At 38.8% G+C, this 22568-nt stretch overlaps 2 protein-coding genes across 2 annotated transcripts; both read right to left on the bottom strand.

Moving 5' to 3' along the window:
- Nucleotides 1-2117: 2117 nt before the first annotated feature.
- On the bottom strand, nucleotides 2118-3948 carry LOC132168675 (uncharacterized). Its single transcript, XM_059579686.2, has 2 exons — nucleotides 2795-3948; nucleotides 2118-2676 (listed from the first exon to the last, which is right to left on the bottom strand). Exons 1-2 carry the CDS (start codon nucleotides 3657-3659, stop codon nucleotides 2591-2593), a joined length of 951 nt encoding a protein of 316 aa, XP_059435669.1. The 5' UTR covers nucleotides 3660-3948; the 3' UTR covers nucleotides 2118-2590.
- A 13290-nt stretch (nucleotides 3949-17238) lies between these two features.
- Nucleotides 17239-19432, bottom strand: MYB55 (myb domain protein 55). The gene is made up of 3 exons (XM_059584149.2): nucleotides 18993-19432; nucleotides 18747-18876; nucleotides 17239-18661 (listed from the first exon to the last, which is right to left on the bottom strand). Exons 1-3 carry the CDS (start codon nucleotides 19123-19125, stop codon nucleotides 17563-17565), a joined length of 1362 nt encoding a protein of 453 aa, XP_059440132.2. The 5' UTR covers nucleotides 19126-19432; the 3' UTR covers nucleotides 17239-17562.
- Nucleotides 19433-22568: the final 3136 nt, after the last annotated feature.

Genomic DNA, 22568 nt, shown 5'->3' with positions numbered 1-22568 from the left:
AATTGTCTATAGGTCTTCAAAACTTCAACTTTTTACAGTTGCTCAAATTTCCAGAAATGATGCACTTCACACACTCAAACCCGTACTTCAGTACTTCTGCCAACCTTATATACTTGACAAAAAACTAATTCTTTCATTCCAAAGAGTAAATAGGACCTCGAATCTTTAACTTGTCACAGTTGCTAACCTTTTAAATCTTAACCGTACATGACCAACCTCCCACCAACTCCCTCATGGCATTAGGCAATTCCTAATGGATTCTTTTAACTTCTGAAAACCAATTTTGAACTACCATGAGCCCCAATCCGAGTAATTTTAGAGGATTGGTGCCTTGGGCAATTTGTAATTGGTCAGTGTGAGAATGACACTTGAAAAAGAAGATTTTGAATTGTTGTCTTGATAAGAAAACATTTGATGGTAGAATTTAATGCTGGAATAAAATGAAAGCAGTATCATGTTGTAGTCATCAAAGTCTAATTGATATCCGTAAAATGAGCGAGATGACGTTAAAGGAAAGTCCCATCATACTGTTTTGTTAAGCCTGATATTCATTAGGTGACGATTCCCTGGTTGCCCACCCTTCTTTAGTTGAGGAATTCCTATTCTTCATTTTATTCTTTGCGTGCAATCCTCCAGAGGAATTTTCTTTGTTAGTAGATACAGATCACAAGCTCATGCAGACATTCTAGTTTCTTGGCTTTCAGTATTCAGATACACACTTTCAATTTCTTCTCCTCCGTTTTGTTCTGGGAAGCTGAGATTAATAACTTCCCCTGCATTGATGATTTAGCCACCATGACGAATTCCCAGTCCACAAGGTTGACTTTTACCTACCTATATCTGCTCAGTGTATGCTTGATTCCCATTACATGTTCCTAATTCACCATGGGCTTCCAAATTTGCCCACAAAGAGTTTAACATATCTTTGGCAGTCTCCATGCAGAGATTATGGATTACATGAAATCATTTCAAAATCTTCCATTCAAGCCACATTCTCTTTTTCTGAATGTTTAATTTAGGTGGTAGTGGATTTAGGGAAACAGATTATGAGAATCCCAAAGGTAGGTTTTGATGTTGAGCAAGTCACAAAAATGCCTGTAGGAAGTTTCTCTTGGAACCATTTTTTCTTTTGCGAAATTTGCATGAATTATTACGAGTATAAATCCAATCAATTTTACTCATTACGAGCAGGGCCAGGGCCTTGCTGATGTGCTTCTGCAGTTTCCTCTAAAGCGTGTCAGTGAATTTACCAAGAGATAAGAGAGATGCTATATGTACTAAGTCCACACTTTCAAGTGCAAACTTTTTGATGTGACAGTAAAAATTACCATTGAATACAAACTTCAATGGTGATTTATTCAAAATTCAATGATAATTTTTATTGTCACATCAAGGAATGTGAACTTAGAGTGCATGTAGCATTGGTCATTTGCTAATTCCCATTCTTCCGCATGCATGGGATATAGATTATTAAGTAATGTTAGATGCAACATTTTTATTCCACAATCATCACACACACATTGCTAACATGGCAATCCTAATCAACCTTTAAACCTCTTTTTTTTTTTAATTTATTTTAATAACGATTGATCCAAGAATTAGCTAAAGACTGCCACGTCAATGTTATAAGATAATTACAAGATAAAAATGTAATTTTTGGTATTACTCTTTCTTTCTTAAATTATTATGGCCTACAATGCCTGTTTGCATATTGCCCGTCTTTGGGGTTTTGAGAGTGATTGATGCGCACTAAAACACCTTAGAATTGAGATCAACTCCAAGATCATGTTTTGTATTTTTCGTTCGAGTTGATGTGTCTAATCCATCACCTTTATGTTTGAAATCTACTATTGGCGACTTGCTAGTCAAGCCCTGAAATCTACTTCTGTTTTCGGACGGTACCTCCATGTCAAATTCTCTATGATGGAAAAAAGAAAGCAAGTAATGAATTGTGAGCTGCTGTTCTCTTTACAGGAAAATGATGGAAAGAGAAGGCTTTGTGGATATAACAAAATTTTGGCAGTTAAACTGGGAATAGAAAATTTCCAAATTTATATGGCTGGACTAGGCTTTCATTGAAATGGTACAAGTCCTGATCATCTCCAAATATTCTGCAATTGAAGCAAAAGACTTTCCCACAGCTTCATCATTTAAATCACTGAATAAAATTCACATGCATTATCCTTGAACACAAGGTATTACACATAATCCCCTCTCCAATGGGAGTAAGCACTCAAATCAATCAACATGCAAAAACTGAAGACAGAGTGAATACAAGGGCAGACCAAACCAAACCTGGAAAATCATACCAGCATGCATTTGTGTTTTAAGCCTATCATTATCATGGTTCCATCCTCAATCATGCTATATTTACAGTGAGGATATTTACATATCAAAAGTAGTGCGCAAGCAAAAAGGGAACTGAATCTACAATCCCAACACTCGGAGGAAGAAAAAAAAAACAGAGAGAGAAGAAATTGAAGAAAAAAGCTTCAAAAATAGATGAGCCTTTCGTGGAAAGAAAAAGCAAGAAGCAACTTTCTTAATTTCCCAAAAAAAAAAAACAGAGGCCGTAGAAATAAAATTATAGTCAGTTTCCCTGTCGAGATGTAGATACTAGCGCCACAGCCTGTGCCCATACCTTGAGCCGAGCCTTCACATCTCGTGGATCATCACCTGTATAAGCTAGAAAATGAATTCATCGCCCAATAAAAGATGTATCTACTCCTATCTGTCTGCTAATTATCATGCTCAGGGAAGAAAAAACGAAAAAGAAAAAGAGCAGTTTACTGACCAGGGCTGGAGATGCGCCAGTTGGCAATTGGGGAATTGCCGCCACTGCTGGTGTCAAGTGTAGAACCAGAAACAGAGAGATGAGAGGGCATCTCCAGCATGCGCTCGTGTTCGAGCTCAAACCCAAGATCTCTGCACGCCTTCACTTCATCCAAGTCCATACAAAGTGACCTTTTTCCTCCCTTTGGCCTTGTTATTACCATCAACCCTCCTCCGCCGCCGCCGCCGCTAACCCCGCCTCCCTGGTCACTTTCCCCACTCACGCCATCCGCCCCCATGTTGCTCTTGCTCTTGCTCTTGCTGCAATCAAAATTGTCCCAACTACACTTTTCCAACAGCGATCTATCCCTTATCACTCTCCTCCTCCTCCTTGCATTGTTCCGCATCTTTTTTCCTACTGAAACACCCTTTTGAGCTTCATTTTCGCTGGCATACTCTTTCACCCCTATCAGCTGCTGGGGATGATTCAGATTCAGACTCAGATTCAGATTTACCAGCCCGCACCGGTTCCTACGCCGCGTGGGTGTTGCTGGCAGTGAATAACAACCCGGCTCCTCATCAGACGACAGCCCTGTTCCTTCTTTGCCTTCTTTTTCGTCGGAGAATTCCCCGTCGGCGTCAAAGCTTTCAATGGACAAGCGTGACATGAACATCCTCATGCCATTGTCTCCATCGACAGCGTGATAGTAGCTCCCATCTTCATCGTCTTCATCATTCCCAAACATGGAATTGCTGGTACACACAGAAAGCCTGGATATGTTGATGGGATGGGGGTGTTGATCATGATCATACCCGTCATAGATATCTTCTTCATACTCATCTTCCTGCGTAGAAGAGTGTATGGTCATAGTCTCATCAGAAGCCATATCCAACAAATCTCCTCCACACAGATATCAAGTACAAGTAGATAGGAAGCAATTCAAGTGTCAATTATTGCTACTAGCTAGCATAAACTAAACACGGGTGAGAAAAAAGGTATGGGAAGAAGGTAAAGCGTTTATCAATGAACCAAAATGAGGCTGTGGTCGTTGTGGGATCGAATAATAAATGTAGAAACAGCACAAGACTGGCGTTTGGGCTTTGTGAATCATTCGATCGTTTCTCACTTCATGATGATAAGGGCAAACAAAAAGGAAAAAAAAAGAAAAGGTAACCGGGCAGCTGCAGCCAACGACCTTATTTATACCCAAAACCTCCTTTCCCACTATGCCCCTCCACGCCTTGGTGCCTTACAGTATCAACTTGTACAAAAATTGTACAATAATCTTATTACTCTGTTTGTCCTCCTAAAGGATCAAGTGAAAAGAGAGAGTGTGAGAGAGCAGGGGAGATGGCGGTAGTTATGACTTTGGGGTATTGTGGGTAATTGGCTAATTGAGGCTTAAATTATTATATGCGGTGTTTAGCGTATAGTAATTAGTCCTGGTCTTAAGAGTGGGTGACGTCAGAAGAAGAAGTTAACAAGTTTGGGAGTTAAAGTACGTAGATTGGCTGAATTCTAATACGAACAACAACAATCAGAGAAATCCATACGGGAGACGAATATTGAGTTGCAGAATCAGCTTGAACCCAAGTGGCATGGTGTCTCACACCACTGGACACGTGACACCTACGCAGACACACCAAAACGGACAAAAATAGTAAACCACGTACACTCGTGGTTCCTTGAAATATCTTTTTTAACCATACCATTCACCTTCTTTTTCTTTTTTTTTTTTTTTTCACTTCATTTAACTATAATTAAATAGGATATGTTCATTCCGGCGCAATTCATGGTTTTTTTTTTTTTTTTTTTTCCTCCGGAGGAATCGGGGAGCTCCACCTTTCATTTACAACCGACACATGCCAAAATTATCCTAACTTTTAGGAGATTCTCTCATATTTATTATCTAAATTGCTTCTACATCTTCGGGGTGAATTAACTATATTCACCAACAAGGAGAAATTACCTCCCCGTCCTTCTTGTGTATAAAAAGAAGAAGAAAGAAGTGCTCGGAATCCTTGTCCACTTCCAAAGTGAAGTCGTTTCTCTACGAAATTTATGTTTGTCGCAGATAGACATCCATCAAATTTTTGGACCAAAATTGCCCCTCCAAATTCTGGACTATTTCCAAAGTGGCAAAGTCAAGTAAGAGATTTTTTTAGAGGTAGACGTCGAATTTGGAAAGTGGATAAAACGAAGATAACTAGGCAGCTAGTTTCAACGCCGACAACTGATGTGTGAAACGCGTCCCTAGCTAGTAGTGTTTGATGTTTAGAGGGAGGAAGGGACAGCTGTCCGCGCTTTCATTCCCTTAAACCTTTTTTTTTCTCTAATTAATTAAAAGGAGAAATCAAAACGGAGGTGGAGGAGTGGTTGATTTGCAACACCTCATGGCCCAATTGGGTTCACTCTTCACTCACCAACACGTGGCTTCTATAGATAGAGAGAGAGAAAGAGATACGGGAACGTGGGGATTTGTTTGACCATTCCAACAGTTGATTTTCCATTAGTATACTGATATTTTTAGAGCCGACATTTCTATCCTCTAAACTTTTATTCTTATCATTCTTGGCTACCATTTCTCTATTCTAAATTTCTAATATATATATATATATATATATACACTACAAGGCTGACGCTTCTTAATTTCTCTGACCAGTCGCCTTTCCGAGCCAGCTTTGTTGATGGCAACCGCAAAATTAAAGGACGGCTTTGGTGTTGTCACAGTGGCGATTGCTACACTTACACGTGTTCTGTTCAGTCCTACTGAGTAGGATTTCTTTTCCAATATTCTATATGAACTTTTTTTTTTAAAAAAAAAAAAGAAAAGAAAAAACATGGATATGGATAGATAGACGCGAGAAGTGACTGGGGGTCGCTTTTAATTTCGCACAGCACAGGTATCGGACACGACAAACAGTCTTGGAGTTTGTGTGGATACGATCAAACGCCTAATTAGGTGAGTAGGCCCATCCACTTTACGCTATTCACTCAATGAAGCTACAGAACATTGTGGAAGCCCTCGTCCACATTACTATACTAATGTCTATATATTTATTTATTTTCTTTTGGATAAAGTTTTCTTTTGAAGCTTTTTTTTTTTTTTTTTTTTTAATTTAGTCTATAAAAATGACATATTTATTTTTTTTTAGTAACATATGAGATATATATGAGTTTTTAATAAAATTTATTCTAATTTTATCTCTACTATTAAAAAAATATATGCATCTCACATGTTCAAGAAACACATATCATTTTTATAAAGTGAATTAGAGAAAATTTCTTTAATCCAATTTAAAAAAATAATTTTGTACTTTTCTTTTTGAGTTGTACCATTATTTTTTTTCTTTTTTTTTTACATGTTTGCACAATAAATTGTACGGATAAGCAAGGCTTGTTGCTTTTTATATTTTAGTGTGGCTCAACATAAAATCAAATTTTAAAAAATAAAAACCTAAAATCAACTTTTTTGCCTCATCCTCTTTCTCTGGGCATTCCAATGGAAAACTAGAGCCTATATATTTTCAGATTTTTGCAAATGTATTTTGGGTCACTTTCTCCCCCACCTGGTCCATCTTTTATTATGTGTAGTAGAAAGGATTCCCCACTTCTCTCTTGTTGCCGGTTTGACTCATCATGTGCTTTTTTTTAAAAAAAAAAAAAAAAAAAAAAAAAAAGAAAAGAAAAAATCAAATCAAAGGAACAGAGGGACTTGAGAATGGGCATCCTGTAGTTACTAATTGGGAAAGAAAATTCTTTAACAGAAGTAAAAACTATAAACATTTCCATTCTGAACACAAGTACTCCCTGTATATCTAGGAAAGTGACGTACCGGAAGCAAAGGGATCAACAGAAGATCTACCTAATGTCTTCAATTCACACACTCAACAAGTTAAGGACATATAGCTTTGAAAGAGAAAACTGGAAATCCTTTTCCTTCAAAAAACTAAAACTTTAATATAACAGATCAGCTTATATAAACAGTGGTCAAAACTCCTAAAAAGGCACGACAATTGTACAAAGATGGAAAATGACCAAAAGATGACACATTGGAGCATGATGTAGAAACTAATAATGCTATAAATAACTCATAACCGAGTGGCAAGGGCCTTAGTTTTTGTGATATTCTCGTTAGGAGTAAGATTCAAATTTCTTTAGATGTAAACAATTTATTGAGACTAGTCCACTAGTGAAGCAAGAGTATTACTCGATCTGAGTAGATATGGCGTTTTGCATAGGTCCAAACTTTATCCGACAATTATGGATACACAAAATGATCTTGTCTTGGAAGGGTTTCTCATCATTAAAAAGAAAAAAAGAAAAAAAAAAGAATTGGTATCATTTCCATTCAAATAAAAACTTTCTAAACTCGTTTGATTGTTAGGGATTCGCTGAAGCCATCTATCGAGCTCGTATTAAGCAATCGTTTCTAGTATGCAACCCCATGAGCGCCTGTTGAACGATGGTTAGGCGGTGTCTTCCAATAGAGGACTGCTAGTCTGCTAGGGGTGCATGACTCAAATGTCCTACCTTAGTCCCCCTTACTTCAAAATAACTCGTTCTCAAATTTTTGCATGTATATAATAGTCTCTCATTTAGGAAAGTAATTTATCAAATTAACGATATTGGTACCAAATTGAGTCTCAACTATACTATGAGGAAGGATCACCCCTCCACCTTAGAAGTTTTGGGGATAAATCCTTTTCACTTACATGGGTACCAAAACAATCTTTTTGTCCTGCCACGAGAACAAATATATGTTATCATTATTGGAATAATTAATCACTTTTATTATAGTCATGTTCTTTATTAGTGGTGTCCACAATCCACTTCATGCTATAATACATGGCATTACGGCAAGCATCCATTTCTACCATATCACATACCAATAGAAAAATGAACACAACAGATTTTTCAAACTGGTTTGATTACTGGGGGATTTGCTCAAGTCATCTTTGAGCATGTATCAAGCAATCGTTTTTGGTCTACCTTGGATGTCCGCTCTCTTAGTAGAGTCTCTCTGAACCTCTGGTTTCCCTTTCTAGGTCTTGCCTTTCTCTTCCTCTTCGTGTTCCCTTTGCTTGTTTCCTGTTATGGAGAATACAAATCCTGAGATAGATGTATTAACCAGCCAAACGTCTGCTCTTGGCTGGTCCGATACCCCTCCCACCTAAACATTTCCCCCTGTCAACCCAGTTATTCCACCTTCTTTCATGCTTGTTGGAAAAATTCTCTCATCCCAACCTCTCTCAAAAATCACTATAAAAAATAATATCGTACAAGCCTGGAAATTTTTGAATTCCCTAGTCTCTGAAGACAGAGAAGATAATATGATGGTTTTTACGTTTGAAAGCTTGGAAGATCTTCATAGAGTTTTGGATTACTCTCCATGGAATATCAAGGGCTCACATCTTTTTCTCAAGAGATGGTCTGCAGAGGATACAATAGAAGATTTGGATTTCACCAAAGCTGCTTATTGGGTGCAAGTGCACAATCTTCTGTTGGAGCTTATGACAGTGGTTAATGCAGAAAATATTGGTGCAAGTCTGGGTGAGTTGTTGGAGGTAGATAGTGTTGACAATTCCAAACCTGCTAGGAAAGGTTTCTTACGGTTCAGGGTTCTTCTTAACCTCTTGAATCCTTTTAATCCGGGATTCACTTATCATAGGTCTCCTAAGGCTCCTCTCTGGGTGCAATATATGTATGAGAGGCTTTCAGACTACTGCTACACCTGTGGAAGAATAAGGCATCTCTCCTTTGCTTGTCTGGTGGAACCACGTCCCCCTGACCATGGGAGGTATGGAGATAAGTTGAAGGCTAGTTATCCTAAAACTAGCAGGGTTGTTCAAATTATTCAACCAAGGAATCAAGTTTCAAATGCTCTCGCCATTGTTCAAGCTTCAAACAGGTTGGCCACTGAGTCCACTCACTATCTTAGCCCAAGTCATCCTTACCTACCCAACTCAACTTAGCCGAGTTCCTCCAGATTTGTTTCCAGTTTTCAAGGTACCAATCCCATCTCTTTAAGCCCCACTATTACTGCATTTGCATTAATGGAAAAGGCCTCCTTTGTCAAATTTCAGCCACAACACTCCACCTCCTCTTTATTGCTTACCAGCATTGAGAAACTCAACTCTCTTAACCTTCACTTCCCACATACTACGTGGCCTCTTTTTGTCACTTCTACCTTGGGTTTAGGTCCTTCTAGTTCCTCTTTGGCCAGCTCTAACTTTAAGTTGGACTCTGAGGGAGTTAGTTCTAGATTAACTTTTTTACCTAACACCTTATCTCTCCATTCCACGTGTGCTGTTGTCCCCACAAACTCCTCCACTTCTACGATCCTTCTTATTTCCTCCTCTGCCCTGTCCACTTTTCTTTCTCAACCTTCTCCCAATCTGAAACCCCCTCGTCATACCAACAGCTCCTCCAACAAGAAAATGTTTCACCCTTATTTCAATTCCCTTCCCACCAAAAAACATAAACCTGACATTTAGTTCTCTAACAAGAATTGTGAAGATGTAGCTCAATCGGTTGGGACCATGCATAATAAAGCGGAGGTCACTAGTTCGAATCCCCCTCCCCCCTCTTGTGCGGACATGTCAAAAAAAAAAAAAAAAAGAATTGTGAAGATGTTGCTGCTCATGTTGAGGATGGGCAGAGTGGTTCTGAAATTGCAGGGGTCGAAGGTTTTAACCTCCCCCCCCCCCCCCCCCCAGCTCAATGAAAATTCTTGCATGGAATTGTAGGGGTTTGGCTCGGGGCCTTACAATTCGAGCTCTTCGCGCCTTGATTAGAAATCATCGACTTAATCTTCTGTTTCTATTTGAGACTAAAGTTTCGTCTTCGTGTTTTCAACCTTTTCAACCTTCTTTGTTTGGTTTGGGTTTCTCAGCCTGGTTAGAGGTTCCTCCTTCAGGTCTTCAAGGTGGTCTCTACTTGGCTTGGAAGCATGGTGTGGATATTGAGCCGGTCCGTCTTGATAAGAACTGTATTTCTTGTTTGGTGTACTCAGAACCGTCTCACTGTCCGTGGCTGTTCTCGGGTGTTTATGCTCCTCATACTAGCCAAAGACGTGATGCTTTTTGGTCTGTTTTGTCTAAGTTGGGTAACTCTTTTGGTGGAGCTTGGTTGTTATTGGGAGATTTCAACTTCATTTTGTCCTCTTCTGAGAAGAGTGGTGGCCGTGATTTTGGTTCTTCTTCTCATGGCAATTTTGTTGATTTTGTGTATTCGAATGCTCTTGTGGATCTTGGTTTTGTGGGTAATAGATTTACTTGGAGGAATTGTAGGGTTGGTAGGGCTAATATTAGGGAGAGGCTTGACAGGGGCTTGGCTAACCGAAATTGGGTTCATACTTTTCCTAATTCTCTAATTAACCACTTTCCTACAACCTAGTCAGATCATTGTCCCATTTTGATCTCCTCGACTGGTTCCTATAGGAATCTTCCTAAGCCTTTCCATTTTGAAGCTTTCTGGACTAGGGATCAGTCCAGTCATTCAGTTGTTGAGCAGGCCAGGTTGGCTGTGGTTGAAGGTTCTTTCGCTTTTTCTCTGAGCAAGAAATGGAAGAGTACGAAGAGTGCTTTGAAGTTTTGGAACCAGCATCATTTTGGCCATATTCAGCATAAGATTAAAGCATTGATGTCTGATATCAGTGCGATTCAATCTAGTCCCCACTCTCTTGTTAATGCGGCAAGGGAGACTACTTTGCAGAATGAGTTGCAGGAGCAACTGCTGAGGGAAGAAGTTCTTTGGAAGCAAAAGTCTAGAAAGTTGTGGCTTACCTGTACAGATCTCAACACTAAATTCGTTCATGCTTCTACTGTCTGTAGGCGTAGGTATAACTCTATCTCTTCCTTAACGACTGCTGAAGGTACTATTTTGGGTGGTAGGGAAAATATTGGAAATTATTTGGTGCAGCATTTTAATTCCTTGTTTACTTCTACTCATCCGATTTTTGACTATAGCTTTACTAGTTTGGTTGATAAGGTTGTTACAGAGGAGGAGATTGTTTCCCTTTGTTTAATTCTTGATGAGAATGAAATTTTCTTGGCTATTTCTGATTTGGGTTTGAATAAAGCCCCTGGTCCTGACGGTATGGCTGGTTTGTTTTACAAGTCTTACTGGCCAATAGTGAAAGTGAGTGTTGTGGATTCAGTTCAATCTTTTTTCAGGAGTGGATTTTTGCTTAAGGAGTTCAACCACACTAATATAGCCCTTATCCCTAAAATTGATAATCCTTACTTGGTGCATCACTTTAGGCCCATTAGTCTTACTACTTTTAATTACAAGATTATTTCTAAAATTCTCTCAAACATATTTAAACCTCTATTGAACAAGATCATCTCTCCTTATCAGTCAGCTTTTCTTAAAGGGAGGTCTATTCATGATAATACCATTTTTGCTCATGAGGTTTTTCATTCCATGAAGCAAAAAAAGGGGAATGGTGGTTTAATGGCTTTGAAGCTAGATAGAGAAAGCCTTTCATTCTATGGAATAGGAATTTTTGCTTGAAATCCTAGAGCTGTTGGGTTTTAACTCTACTTGAATTCAATGGATTAGGCAATGCATTACTACTTATTCGTTCTCTCTTCTTCTTGATGGTGCTCATTTTGGCAAGTTCACTCCTTCTCGGGGTTTAAGGCAAGGAGATCCTCTCTCCCCTTTTTTGTTTATTTTGGGAGCTGAGATTTTGTCCAGACTAATTGAAAGAGAAGAAAGCTTGGGTCTTCTTCATGGCATCAAAATGGCTAGGATGTGTCCTCCTATTTCTCACCTTTTGTTTGCTGATGATGATGCTATTATTTTTTCCAGGGCTAATGAAAGAGAAGCTATGGTGATTTTAAAGTGTCTTAACACTTATTCCTCTTGGTCAGGGCAGCATATTAACATTTCCAAATCTACTATTTTCTTTAGTACGAATTGTAGTTCTAATGCTAAAAATGTTGTCAACAGGATTCTTCACTTGGCTTTGATCCCCTCTCGGGCTAAATATCTAGGTATTCCTCTTTTTATGCATAGAAGGAAGAATGACTCTTTTATTGAGCTCAAAGATAGAATTCTTGCTAGAATTTCAGGTTGGAAAGCTAGGCTTCTCTCTCAGGTTGCGAGAACCACTTAGGTGAAGTCTGTGGCCAATGCTATTCCTACCTATCTCATGTCTTTGTTTCTTCTCCCCAAGTTCTTATGTGCTTCTATTTACTCCAGCATACGGAAGTTTTGGTGGGGTTATCCGCAGGAAAAAAAAGCATTGTCTTTCCCTTCTATCTTGGGATAATATTTGTAAACCTAAGTCTTTGGGTGGCTTAGGTATCCGGTCTATGGAAGCCATTAACAATTCTCTTCTTGCTAGGCTTGGCTGTAAGATGACTTCCAATCAGCCGCATCTTTGGGTGGATTCTCTTAGAGGTAACTACCTCAAGCATGGTGTTTCCTTTTTGAATGCCCCCTCTAATGCTCTCTCTTCTTGGCTTTGGAAAGGGCTCCTTAAGAAAAGAAAAGTAGTGGAGTAGGGAGCCTGCATCTCTATTTCTAGTGGTCAGAATATTGATATTTGGAATAACCCATGGATCCCCTTGATGCCTAATTTTAAGCCTATTCCGAATGAGAATTTGGTGGGTCTTCCATCGTACACAGTTGAGGATCTTATTTTCCCTTTTGGTCGTGGTTGGAACTCCTTATTGTTGTAGGATCTTTTTGATCCTCTCAAGGTTCAGCATATTCTCTGTATCCACTTGCCTCTTTCTCCTCACTTTGACAAGTGGTGTTGGGTTCCCTCTCCTTCAGGAATTTTTTTTGGTGAAGTCAGCCTATGAGCTCTCTCTTTCTTTGGGGGGCAGGGTTTCTCCCTTATCAACTGAAGCTTGGACTTCCTTTTGGGGATTAAAAATTCAAGCTAGGTTGAAGCACTTGTTATGGAAGGTTGCATGGGATATTCTTCATTCTAGGGCAAAGATTGGTAGGTTTGTTGTTAGTGTGGATCAAGCAGCTTGGCTTTGTCCCTTCTGTAAAGGTCCCCCGAAAACTCTTTCTCATATTTTATTGGAATGCGATTTGGCGAGAATTTTGTGGAGGTTCTCTCCTTGGCCTATCTCCATTTCTAATTTTTCCTCTATGTCTATTTCAGAATGGATTATTGCTATTCTCTCCCCATTGGCTATTTTCGGCATTACTAAGGTTGAAGTTAGGAAGTTTCAACCGTTTTCAGCTCTCATTTTGGATATTATTTGGAGATGCAGGAACCTTCTTATCCATGAAGGGGTGCAGCCTATTCCCAGTAAAGTCATCTATGAAGTCTCTAGCTCCTTTGATAATCATCTTTCGGCTTAGTCAGAGCTAGCTCTTCCCTCTTTGTGGATGTTCCCTACTGCTGGTTGGATAAAAAGTAACTTCGACGTTGCTGTGAAAGGATCTTTTGCAGTTGTTGCTGCTTGGCTAAGTGACGAGAAGGGTGCTATTGTAGGTGTTGTCACGCAGAGGTTAAATTGTCTAGATGCCCTTCAAAGAGAGGCCCTTGCTGCCTTGCTGACCACTCGACTGGCAGCCTCTTTTGGTTGTAATTTTCTTTCTTTGGAAGGAAACGCTCTCCTAGTGGTGTTAGCTATTAACAACCCTTCCCTCTTCTCTTCTTGGAACTTTGCTAATTGTATTTTTGATATTAGTGTAGTTTTAGCTCCCTTTCAAAGTTGGAATGCTTTGAAGGTTTCTCGTAGTACCAACTGTCGGACACATGCTCTAGCTAAATGGGCCGCTTCCTATCTTGTTTTTGGAAGCATTCCCACAGGATCGCCTATTCTCTCTTCCATTCGGATCAGAAATGAGAAAGATTCTCTCATGTAGTCCTTTCCCTCATTCAATTAGAAAAAAAAAAAAAAAAAAAAAAGCAATCGTTTTTGGTAGGCCACCACTTGAGCGCCCGTCGAGTGGCCGGTCATATTGGGTATCTCTTTGGGTGTCCTACATCATAAAGAAATTAGTAAACCATGTTGTTGTGATTAAGTAAGAACTTTTGTGTATATATATATATATATATATATATATATATATATATATATTCACCAAGAACTTTCTTGAGAAGATCGGGGTTGATAAGACTCCAAGGGAGATAGATAACCATGCAAATGTTGTAGTAAGTAGTTACCAATAGATGCTTAACAACAGGTTTCAATCAGATTAAGAATTGCCAAATTTGGGAATTAGTCACAGCTTACTTGGCACGATCCTAATATTCTATATATCGCCGAAAGCTCATGCATTGCCGCGTTAGAAAAGTCATAGGCAATGAGTTCCAACTTCCAAGTATATATATTGGAGGTTGGTTGAGGAAGAAGAGTTTTGTTTCGTTTACATGGGAGGGACAAATATCTTTTGAGGGCTCCATCAATATTTTAGTTTAGGACGATATCTTTTGAGGGCTCCATTCATAATTTTTTAAAAAAGATATCCATGTATATCTTTTTTCCTGAGGAATAGGAGATAGGGAAGTTGGAGCGAAGAAGAGGACGGTGAAGGAGACTGCCTATTTAACAAATCAATTTGGTAAGAGGTTCAAGTTACCAAGGCCTTGACCAAATTTAATATGTGAATCCCGGGACGGGTGATATTGACATAATGCTTGATTGCAATCCTAATTAGGCCTCGTGTCTCCCTAATGGGGAAGAACAATTCTGTACTGGGGGCCAACTCTTTGAATAATTTATTTATCTAAGTTTGATTATTTGGCCAATCAAAATCGTATGCTTAATAATGGTGATGAAAAGCAATAGTAGTAACAAGGACGTGTGGCTTAGAGATCGATAAGAATTTGGGCTGGTTCTAGAGCAGTAGCCAAAGGGCCCAAGTGGCCATCTAAATGCATAAATAAAACCCAAACCAAGGAATCAAGGAAAGAGCCCAACCCGTTCACACACACACATATTCGCACACAAGCCCACATATTAAGCGTAAGCAGCCCATAACTCTGGAAAAATAAAATCCTGGTGGCCTAGTAGCGCCTACGGGCCCTACCCTGCGCTTGTCCACATTCGTGCGTAGAATGTGATGTCAGGCTTCACTGAACCAAGACGCCAACACTTTTTTAAAAGTAAACAACTTTTTCGGATTTTGGTGTTTAGTTCGTTTCCTGGCTATTGATTTGAATTATATTATGCATTGCTTCTAGCCTTTAACATTTCAATCAGGTCAAGGACTGGTGAGTGGTGACAGATCATTGATGGAGAATTCATTGTATTCATGGCTCTCATGGCTATGCTTAGTTTAAGTTGACATTGATTGCAAATTTAAGTTTTTATTCCTTAAATGACTATAAGTTTATGTATATGTACAATTTTCAGAGTTCTCCCTTGTAACTGAGGACGCGTCTAACTTCTCTCCACCCACTCTTTTGGTCTTGCAAATAATCACAAGATTATATTGTTAGAACTCAAAATATCTTCACCACACTCCGGTTCGATGTTCGCCGTGCTGTGCTTCTTCCTCTTTTTTGGCTGATTGCACTTAATGAGCACAAGGCTTAGAGACCCACCGGGTTGTTCCGACAAGTACTCCGATGCCCAAATTAGTTTAGGCCTTCGGTGAGGGGTTAGGAAAAATACATCTTGTGTGGTGGTAAAAAGAGAGTCTAAAAAACTACTTGCTTATGGTGTCACTTATATAGTTATATGGTGTATTTGGGTTTTGGGCATCCCGACCCCTCTTTAGGAGTCTCGAGCCATGCGAGTCGTCTCATGATGGGTATTAATTAGATCTATCGCTTCTTTATTTAATGTAGACTGCTCTCCTGAGGAGAAAAGTAACCTCCTTACCCTAACCATAAATGCGCCGAACTCACCATCCCTATTATAAATGCCGACTGCTCTCTCGATGCAAGAAATAACCTACCTTATTCCTATTATTAATGCGCCTAACCTGCTACTCAGTCAATAAATACAGACATTTTACTTGATACGAAGAGTTGCCCCTGTATCTCCTTCCTAAATGTAGCCGTACGTGAGGTTTTGGGCTATGCAAGTTTAGTTGATTATTAAACAACAAGGTTCAAGATATCTGTGTGGGCCCTACTGGGCCTCATCCTCTTGAAGGGCTTGAATCGGGCCCGCCCAAGTTGGATCCGGACCCTATATATAGGTCCAACAACAAACCTCCCTCCAACGAGTTGTGCTTTTCCAATAATTCACTTCAATATATGTTGCGTGTGATGAGCTCATGGTTATAATGTCATTATGAGACTATTGTTACTAGAAAATTAAGAATTAATATTGCGAAATTTGGATAATTAGAAAGTGAGAGGAAACCATAAAGGACCTGTTCCCATCCTGCTAAAAAGAAATTAATTCCAAAGACTTGTTAAGCCTTGGTGAGTAAGTAATGGGTTTGAAGTAGTTCAATTTCAGAGGATGAGGTAAGGCATTTTTATTTTGTTAACTTTGACGTGATGCATCATAGCATGACATGTCAACCTTCAATTCGATGTAATCATGTGAGTGTGACTATTAAGTTTCTAACTAAAACGTCATTATTATGTTGTGAAACGGATATCTTAATCTTCGTTGAAATCAGCACTTGAACGAAATATAATAAATATTAATGCTCTTACTGCTACATTTTCAAGAGGAGGGGGCTGTTGTTTATTCATTTTCATCCCAACCATCTTGACCGCAGCCAAGGAGTAATTAAAGAACTATGGTGCGAGATGCCGCCAAGTGGGTGGCAGGGATTGCTCGCCATCAGAAAATTCTATCATCTACGACAGAAAGGACTTGATCTTTTTCCACTTCAATTGGAAGCTTCTTTCTTTTTTATTTTTTTATTTTTATTTTTTTAATTTTCAACGTGTTTCGTAAGATAATGCTATTGCCTTGAAGAAGCTACAAGCATATGGCCCTTACCACCTTGAGAGTCGCTATCCCTTGTACGGGCTAGAAAATGAACAAGTCTCAATTCATTTATGTGGATTGTGGAGTATGAAGTGACACCCTTCACACGCTCGCCCGTGTCCATTAAAATGCACACGTGCGTAAGAGAGACAGAGCATTAGATATTAGATAGCAGGAATAGCTAGCTCCTTGTTAAGTCTTGCAAATCCAGCAAATGACACGTATTGCAGACGTCACCATAGTTTAAATCAAAAAGCCACCCAACCATAAACCATTTTTCTAAAACTAGTCTAAATTCAAATAGGGAGAAAAAGGAAAATGCTGTTATAAAGGTGAATACGATCTATGTCCCATGGAGACAGTGATAGACAACCATTTGAATTTTAAGCTGGAAAAAGAATCGAGATGTGAGAGGCCAGGTTCCTGCAATTTTCGATGCTCTGGGGAGCGTAGAGAGAGAGAGAGAGAGAGAAATTTGACACTATATATGCGGATTAGATATGCCATGTAGTGCTTTTCCCCAATATTCAATGCGAGAGTCATGAAGAAATAGTATCCAATCCATTAAAAAGGAAAGAAAGAAAGATATAAGCAATGAGAGTAAAATTAGAAAAGAGTAAAAAAAGACAAGGGTACAAGCCTTATTGTGAAATTCTATCCCACACCAAAGAAGAAAAAAGGTAAAATAGCAAGATTGTTTCCTCACAAATATACCAAAACCAGAGGCAAAGAAATGTTTTTTTGTATGTGACCTATATACAAGAGAAGAATATGTGGCACACACCTCTTCTAAGAAAACAGCTAGCAAGCACTGCAATGCGCCGCAGGTACTTCTTGGAGCCTCTTCTTAATTTTAACTGAAAATTCTGCACTTTGTTTGAGAAAACCAGAGGCTTCACATCTTAATTCAAGCTAAGTATGCCCAAAGGCCGCCGCAAGTCTTTGGATATCCTTACCACATATATCAGAATTAGCCTGTAAAGATCCTTGCTGCTTGTTATGAGGCCACACAGCACTTGAACTGTCGGTCACCAAATGTGTTTCTGATTTTATCTCATTGTATAAGCACTGTGGAGTTTGATTTTGTAAAGCAGCCGCCATCAATAATGGGTGACTAAAATATTCAGCCCACTTGATGTCTTCGGGTTGGCTTTCCGTCAGATGGATTTGGGTCTCCTTATCTGATGTCCCACAATCCGCCAATCTCCATGAAAACATGCTGTTCTCCAGCAAGGAGCTGCTGCTCTGCAACTCAGCGCTGCTGCTGCTTCCGCTGCTGCTATTGCTGTTAATGTTGGCGGTGGCGGTGGCGCTGCCTTCCCAGTAGTGGGATCCGTTGACTGTGAAGGAGCTCATGGATACATTATTATCGGAGGGGAAAGTAAGTGAAGGCTTGTAACCAATAGAGGTCGGTAGCAATGAAGTGTTTGTAGGTGATAGAATGCTAGATATTGCAAACTCAGAATTCATATCAAATGATTTCCCACTTTGGGTGAACCACTGCGCGGGGTTGGAGTTTGTGGAATTTGATGCATAACTCAATTGCTGAAGCGGAAAATGCCCCACCAAATCTGAAGGCTGGCAGTTGTTTGTGGAACTTTCTTGGTGGGAGGTTACAAATCTATCTTGGAGGAAGTCATTGTTGGGTACTGTGGATGTCATCAAATTGTTATTGATGCTCCGGCTGTTTGTTGTCCTGGAGCTGGAAGAACCCTGGACTTCCAAAGGGTAGCCATGTGGAGCAATTGGGGATGGCCTCTGCTCAAGTAAAGCTTCCTCTTGCATTGAGCTTTCTGCCTTGAGGAGATTCAGTTCATTGGATACCACCGACATTTTGTCTCGGCTTTTGGCTTCTGTATCTTTATCCTCTCCATTCTCCACTTCGGAAAGTGGTTTGTGGGTGACGGGGTCAATGCCTCTCTGCCTGAGTTTCTTCTTTAAGCAAGAGTTCCATAGATTTTTTATTTCATTGTCGGTTCTTCCAGGCAATTGTGCTGCAATCTGAGACCACCTGGGGATCGAAGCCAAGAATGTTTTCTTAAAAAAGTTAATGGGAAAGTGTTGAAAATGAGAAACAATGGAGCTAGAGGAATTACCTGTTCCCGAGGACCGCATGAAGTTCGATTATAAGGTCCTCTTCCTCCTGTGAGAATGTACCTCTCTTCAAATCAGGCCTCAAGTAGTTGATCCACCGCAATCTGCAGCTCTTCCCACACCTCTGCAGACCTGCCAATTCATCACATGGGGATGGACCATTAGAAATTCAACTTTTTCTTTTCTTCTTTTTTGTCCTGAACATTGCAGAAAGACTTATTAGTTTGAGGGATAAGAGTTGAAGTTACCAGCTTGCTTAGGAACAGAGCTCCAACACCCATGACCATATTTTGTAATATGCCTCAGAAGCTTCTCGTCCTCCTCAGGTGACCACAGGCCTTTCCTTAGCTTCTGCTTGTAACAGCAAGAGTGCCTCCCCATTTTAGAGCAAGACCTGCCACCAGCTATGAGGGGGAACCTATCCTTAAACGGCAAGTTTGTTGAATCCTAGGAGAACTGTCAGCAACGGCTAGAGGTGGCTCTGAATGGATTTTTAAGGGAGTTGCGGTAGAAAAGATGTTTAGAGAGAGAGAGAGGGAGAGAAAGAAAGAGAAGTGACAGGGAGGTTGAGAAAATGAAGTGGCAGCTGAGAAAGGGAGTTGAATTAATATATAAGAAGAACTAAAGGGAGCCTTCCAAGAGAGAAAAGTCACACTCAATTAACAAGGCACTCCTATTTGAGTCTAGTTTTTCTTTTACAAAAGAGAGAGAGAGAGAGAGAGAGAGAGAGGGGTGGGGGGTGTTTGTAAAAACAAGATGATGATATGAACTAACAAGATGAGTTGCATATGTCTCATCAAAGGCCACAGAATTAATATGTCTCTTTGCAGAAAAATGGTGGGTATTTTCGACGATGAACAACCCATATGCTTGCAACCGAAGTCAGAAAAAAAAAAAAAAAAATAGTACTTCTTAATTAAGACGAACACAGTACAAACGTAAAAGCGGAGAAGTAAAAGTGGGAAATAAAATTTTACCAAATTTGAGTTTGCATATAATATATAGACGCCATACAATCAGGCTAAATCAGCTGCGGGCCGGTGTGAATGTGTCAAAAGTGAAAAATATTCCATTTCTTGTCTCTCACAGAAAACAGGAGTCAGGAGGGTCTATTCTTTACTTTACGCTTTGGGCTTTATGACAATTCTTGCCAGTAGTAAACAAAACTACTTGGAAAAGTCTTATCATTACATGGGAAGAACGTAATACGTATGGGTCATTTTCAAATATAGAGTATATCGTCATTTTTGGATAGAATCCATACAATGTTGCTAATTGCTTCAACCCTCATGGTTTCCATTTTCAATGATAGATTTCTCATTTCCCTTTTATTCTTCTTTCGCTTCCCCCAAAATTCCAGAAAAAAAAAAAAAAAATAGACCTTTCCTACCTAACCACACACACATATATATATATATATATATATATATATATATGAGCAAAATCAATTATATTTAGTACTTGTTGACACAACGTGACGCAAGGGGAAGAGAAACTACCGGATTTACCCTAATTACTTATTCAAAGAAATAAAAAGAGACTGGATTTTTATTCATAGTATACTATAATTTTTGTTGTATAACTCATAGGTGGATTCAATAGTTGTAGAAATAAGTGGGATTGAGATTCAACACTACTTTACTTGTAATTTGGTTAGACAATTGTTTGTGAGAACGCCCTTGTAGGCTACCTGTAAGTGTTTGGATATAAGTCAAGACTTGTTCGAGCAGGTAAACCCCACAAGAGAAGGCCAAGCTATTTACGTAGATGAGAAGTCCAAACTATTTTAGGTGAGGATATTATTTTCCTTGGTCAGCCGAAAGTATTTTACTTGAAATTTGGCGAGATCAAGTAAATTTATACATTGAAGATGACTGAGTTTAGTGTATTTATGTGAAAGTAGAAAGAAAAGCTTAGAAGGTAGTGTTATCCGTGTGTGTATATATATATATATATATATATAGTTTATTAATTATAATATGAATGCTATTAATTATAATATGAATGCCTTTTGCGGCCAATAATAAAGGGCGCAACAGTAGATTTATTACAACCTAACGCTAATTAAGCTTCAGGCCAGCTACTTATACGTATAATAAAACCTCATTAAAACCACCGCCATCCAATCACCGTGCCAAGTGCCATCTCCATTTACCAATATCGCACAGCTGTTGCAAGCATCTTCTCTCCTCCAACTCACCATGCATGCTTCGAATGAACTTTTGTTGAAATCAGAATATTCTGGAATCTATAGCGTTTATAGAGCTAAAATGAGGCGTTAGAGCTAGTAACTTTCTTTTGATTTTACTTAAGTTTAAGAAATAAATTTACTTTTTGCTTCTATATCTAAATATACTTTACATTAACTTCCTTTACCTTTCATACCTACTTTCCAATTTTTTACAAAATCCTAACACAATCGTCAATGAAAGACGAAAAATTGAAAGAGGAGAGAGACGAAAGATTAATGTTTATATTAAAATAATGTATAGGGAAGCTCTTTTAATTCCCTACACATTGAGTAGCATTGTAGTATTCCCAATATTTAGGAAATCTGCTGCGAGTGATTTTTTGTGATTTTTTTTTTTTTTTAGATTTTCTCTATATATAGGGAAGGGAATGAGTTATAGGATGTCTGTTGCTAGTGCTCTTACACAACCATCTTTTCATCATTTTTTTTTTACAAATCTAATGAATTAACCATTTAATTTGTGGACGCATGTATGTCCTACACAAATTCAATGGTGAATTCATGCATTCACTAGATTAAAATGGTTGAAAGAATGAATTTTATTATTTCTCCGCTAAAATATAATTAAAAATTATGTTATATACCACACTTTTATTACATTCATATTCTATCGAACTGACATGACAGTGTCCATCAACTTTCAACTCATCCTTTGCTTTAAAAAAAAAAATTAATGCACTGCCAGTCTAAGGCGGGCGGTTACCAATAGTCGTCACAGCAGGTTAGTGAATATTTATGTTCAAATCGTGCTGCGGTAACCACCTATTAGATATGGGCCTATTTTTCATGTTTTCGACCTTTTTGGGCTACTTTTTAGGGCATGTGTTTAGATGGTGTTGGGAAATTGTTTTATGCTTGTTTTAATGGTTTGGTATGCAATCCTATACCAAAATGATGTCATTTTGCTATACTATTATATATATATATATATATATATATTAGCTTAAAGGGTAGGTGGTAGTTAAGCGCCTTTGCGTATCCTACTGCCACTATCCACACCGTTTTAGGCAATTAGTTGGAAAAGGTCAACGATCCACCCATGTGATTATACAATTAGCGATTAATAGCAGTTAATAGTAGACGGCATGTTCAATCCTATTACTCATCACTAAAAGTTTTTTTTTTTTTTTTATTCAAATATGGGAAAGCGGGTTGCAGGGATCAAACAACCACAAAGGGGTGGGCATGCACCCGAGAAACAAAGCCAAAAACAAAAAATACAGTACAGAAACATGAACAAGTCCAAAAGGACCAAACACTAGTCCGTTAATAGTTGACTGCATGTACAATCCTATTACTCATGACTAAAAGTTACACTAGCTAACTTGTCTCCCTGAAACAAGAGATCCTCATCATTTTAAGTAAAATAAAATATACTTCAAATCATAAACAAATCTCCATTGGAAAATGAAAATCATGACTTGAAGGTTGACATGCATTACAGATAAGAAAATTGTTGTTACTATATATATATATAGTACGTACTCTGATCCTTTCTGTAATGTGCTCCTTCAAATCATGAATGTTATATTTCCTCTTTTCTCTAAGATGCCACTTCTAAAGAAATGAGCTA

Source organism: Corylus avellana, chromosome 1, assembly GCF_965113065.1.
Source record: "Corylus avellana chromosome 1, dhCorAvel1.hap1.2, whole genome shotgun sequence".
Classification (NCBI taxonomy): Eukaryota; Viridiplantae; Streptophyta; class Magnoliopsida; order Fagales; family Betulaceae; genus Corylus; species Corylus avellana.
Note: the sequence above shows the minus strand (reverse complement) of the source record. Positions and strands in the feature narration are given on the sequence as shown.

What these genes read in the sequence shown, in the direction of transcription:
- LOC132168675 (XM_059579686.2), bottom strand. Translation starts at nt 3,659, where the DNA reads ATGGCTTCTGATGAGACTATGACCATACACTCTTCTACGCAGGAAGAT. An exon ending in CTGGCGCATCTCCAGCCCTG is followed by an intron (nt 2,677 to 2,794) that starts GTCAGTAAACTG and finishes TAGCTTATACAG; the next exon opens with GTGATGATCCACGAGATGTG.
- MYB55 (XM_059584149.2), bottom strand. Translation starts at nt 19,125, where the DNA reads ATGGGGAGGCACTCTTGCTGTTACAAGCAGAAGCTAAGGAAAGGCCTG. An exon ending in CTCTGTTCCTAAGCAAGCTG is followed by an intron (nt 18,877 to 18,992) that starts GTAACTTCAACT and finishes ATGAATTGGCAG; the next exon opens with GTCTGCAGAGGTGTGGGAAG. An exon ending in CATGCGGTCCTCGGGAACAG is followed by an intron (nt 18,662 to 18,746) that starts GTAATTCCTCTA and finishes TTCGATCCCCAG; the next exon opens with GTGGTCTCAGATTGCAGCAC.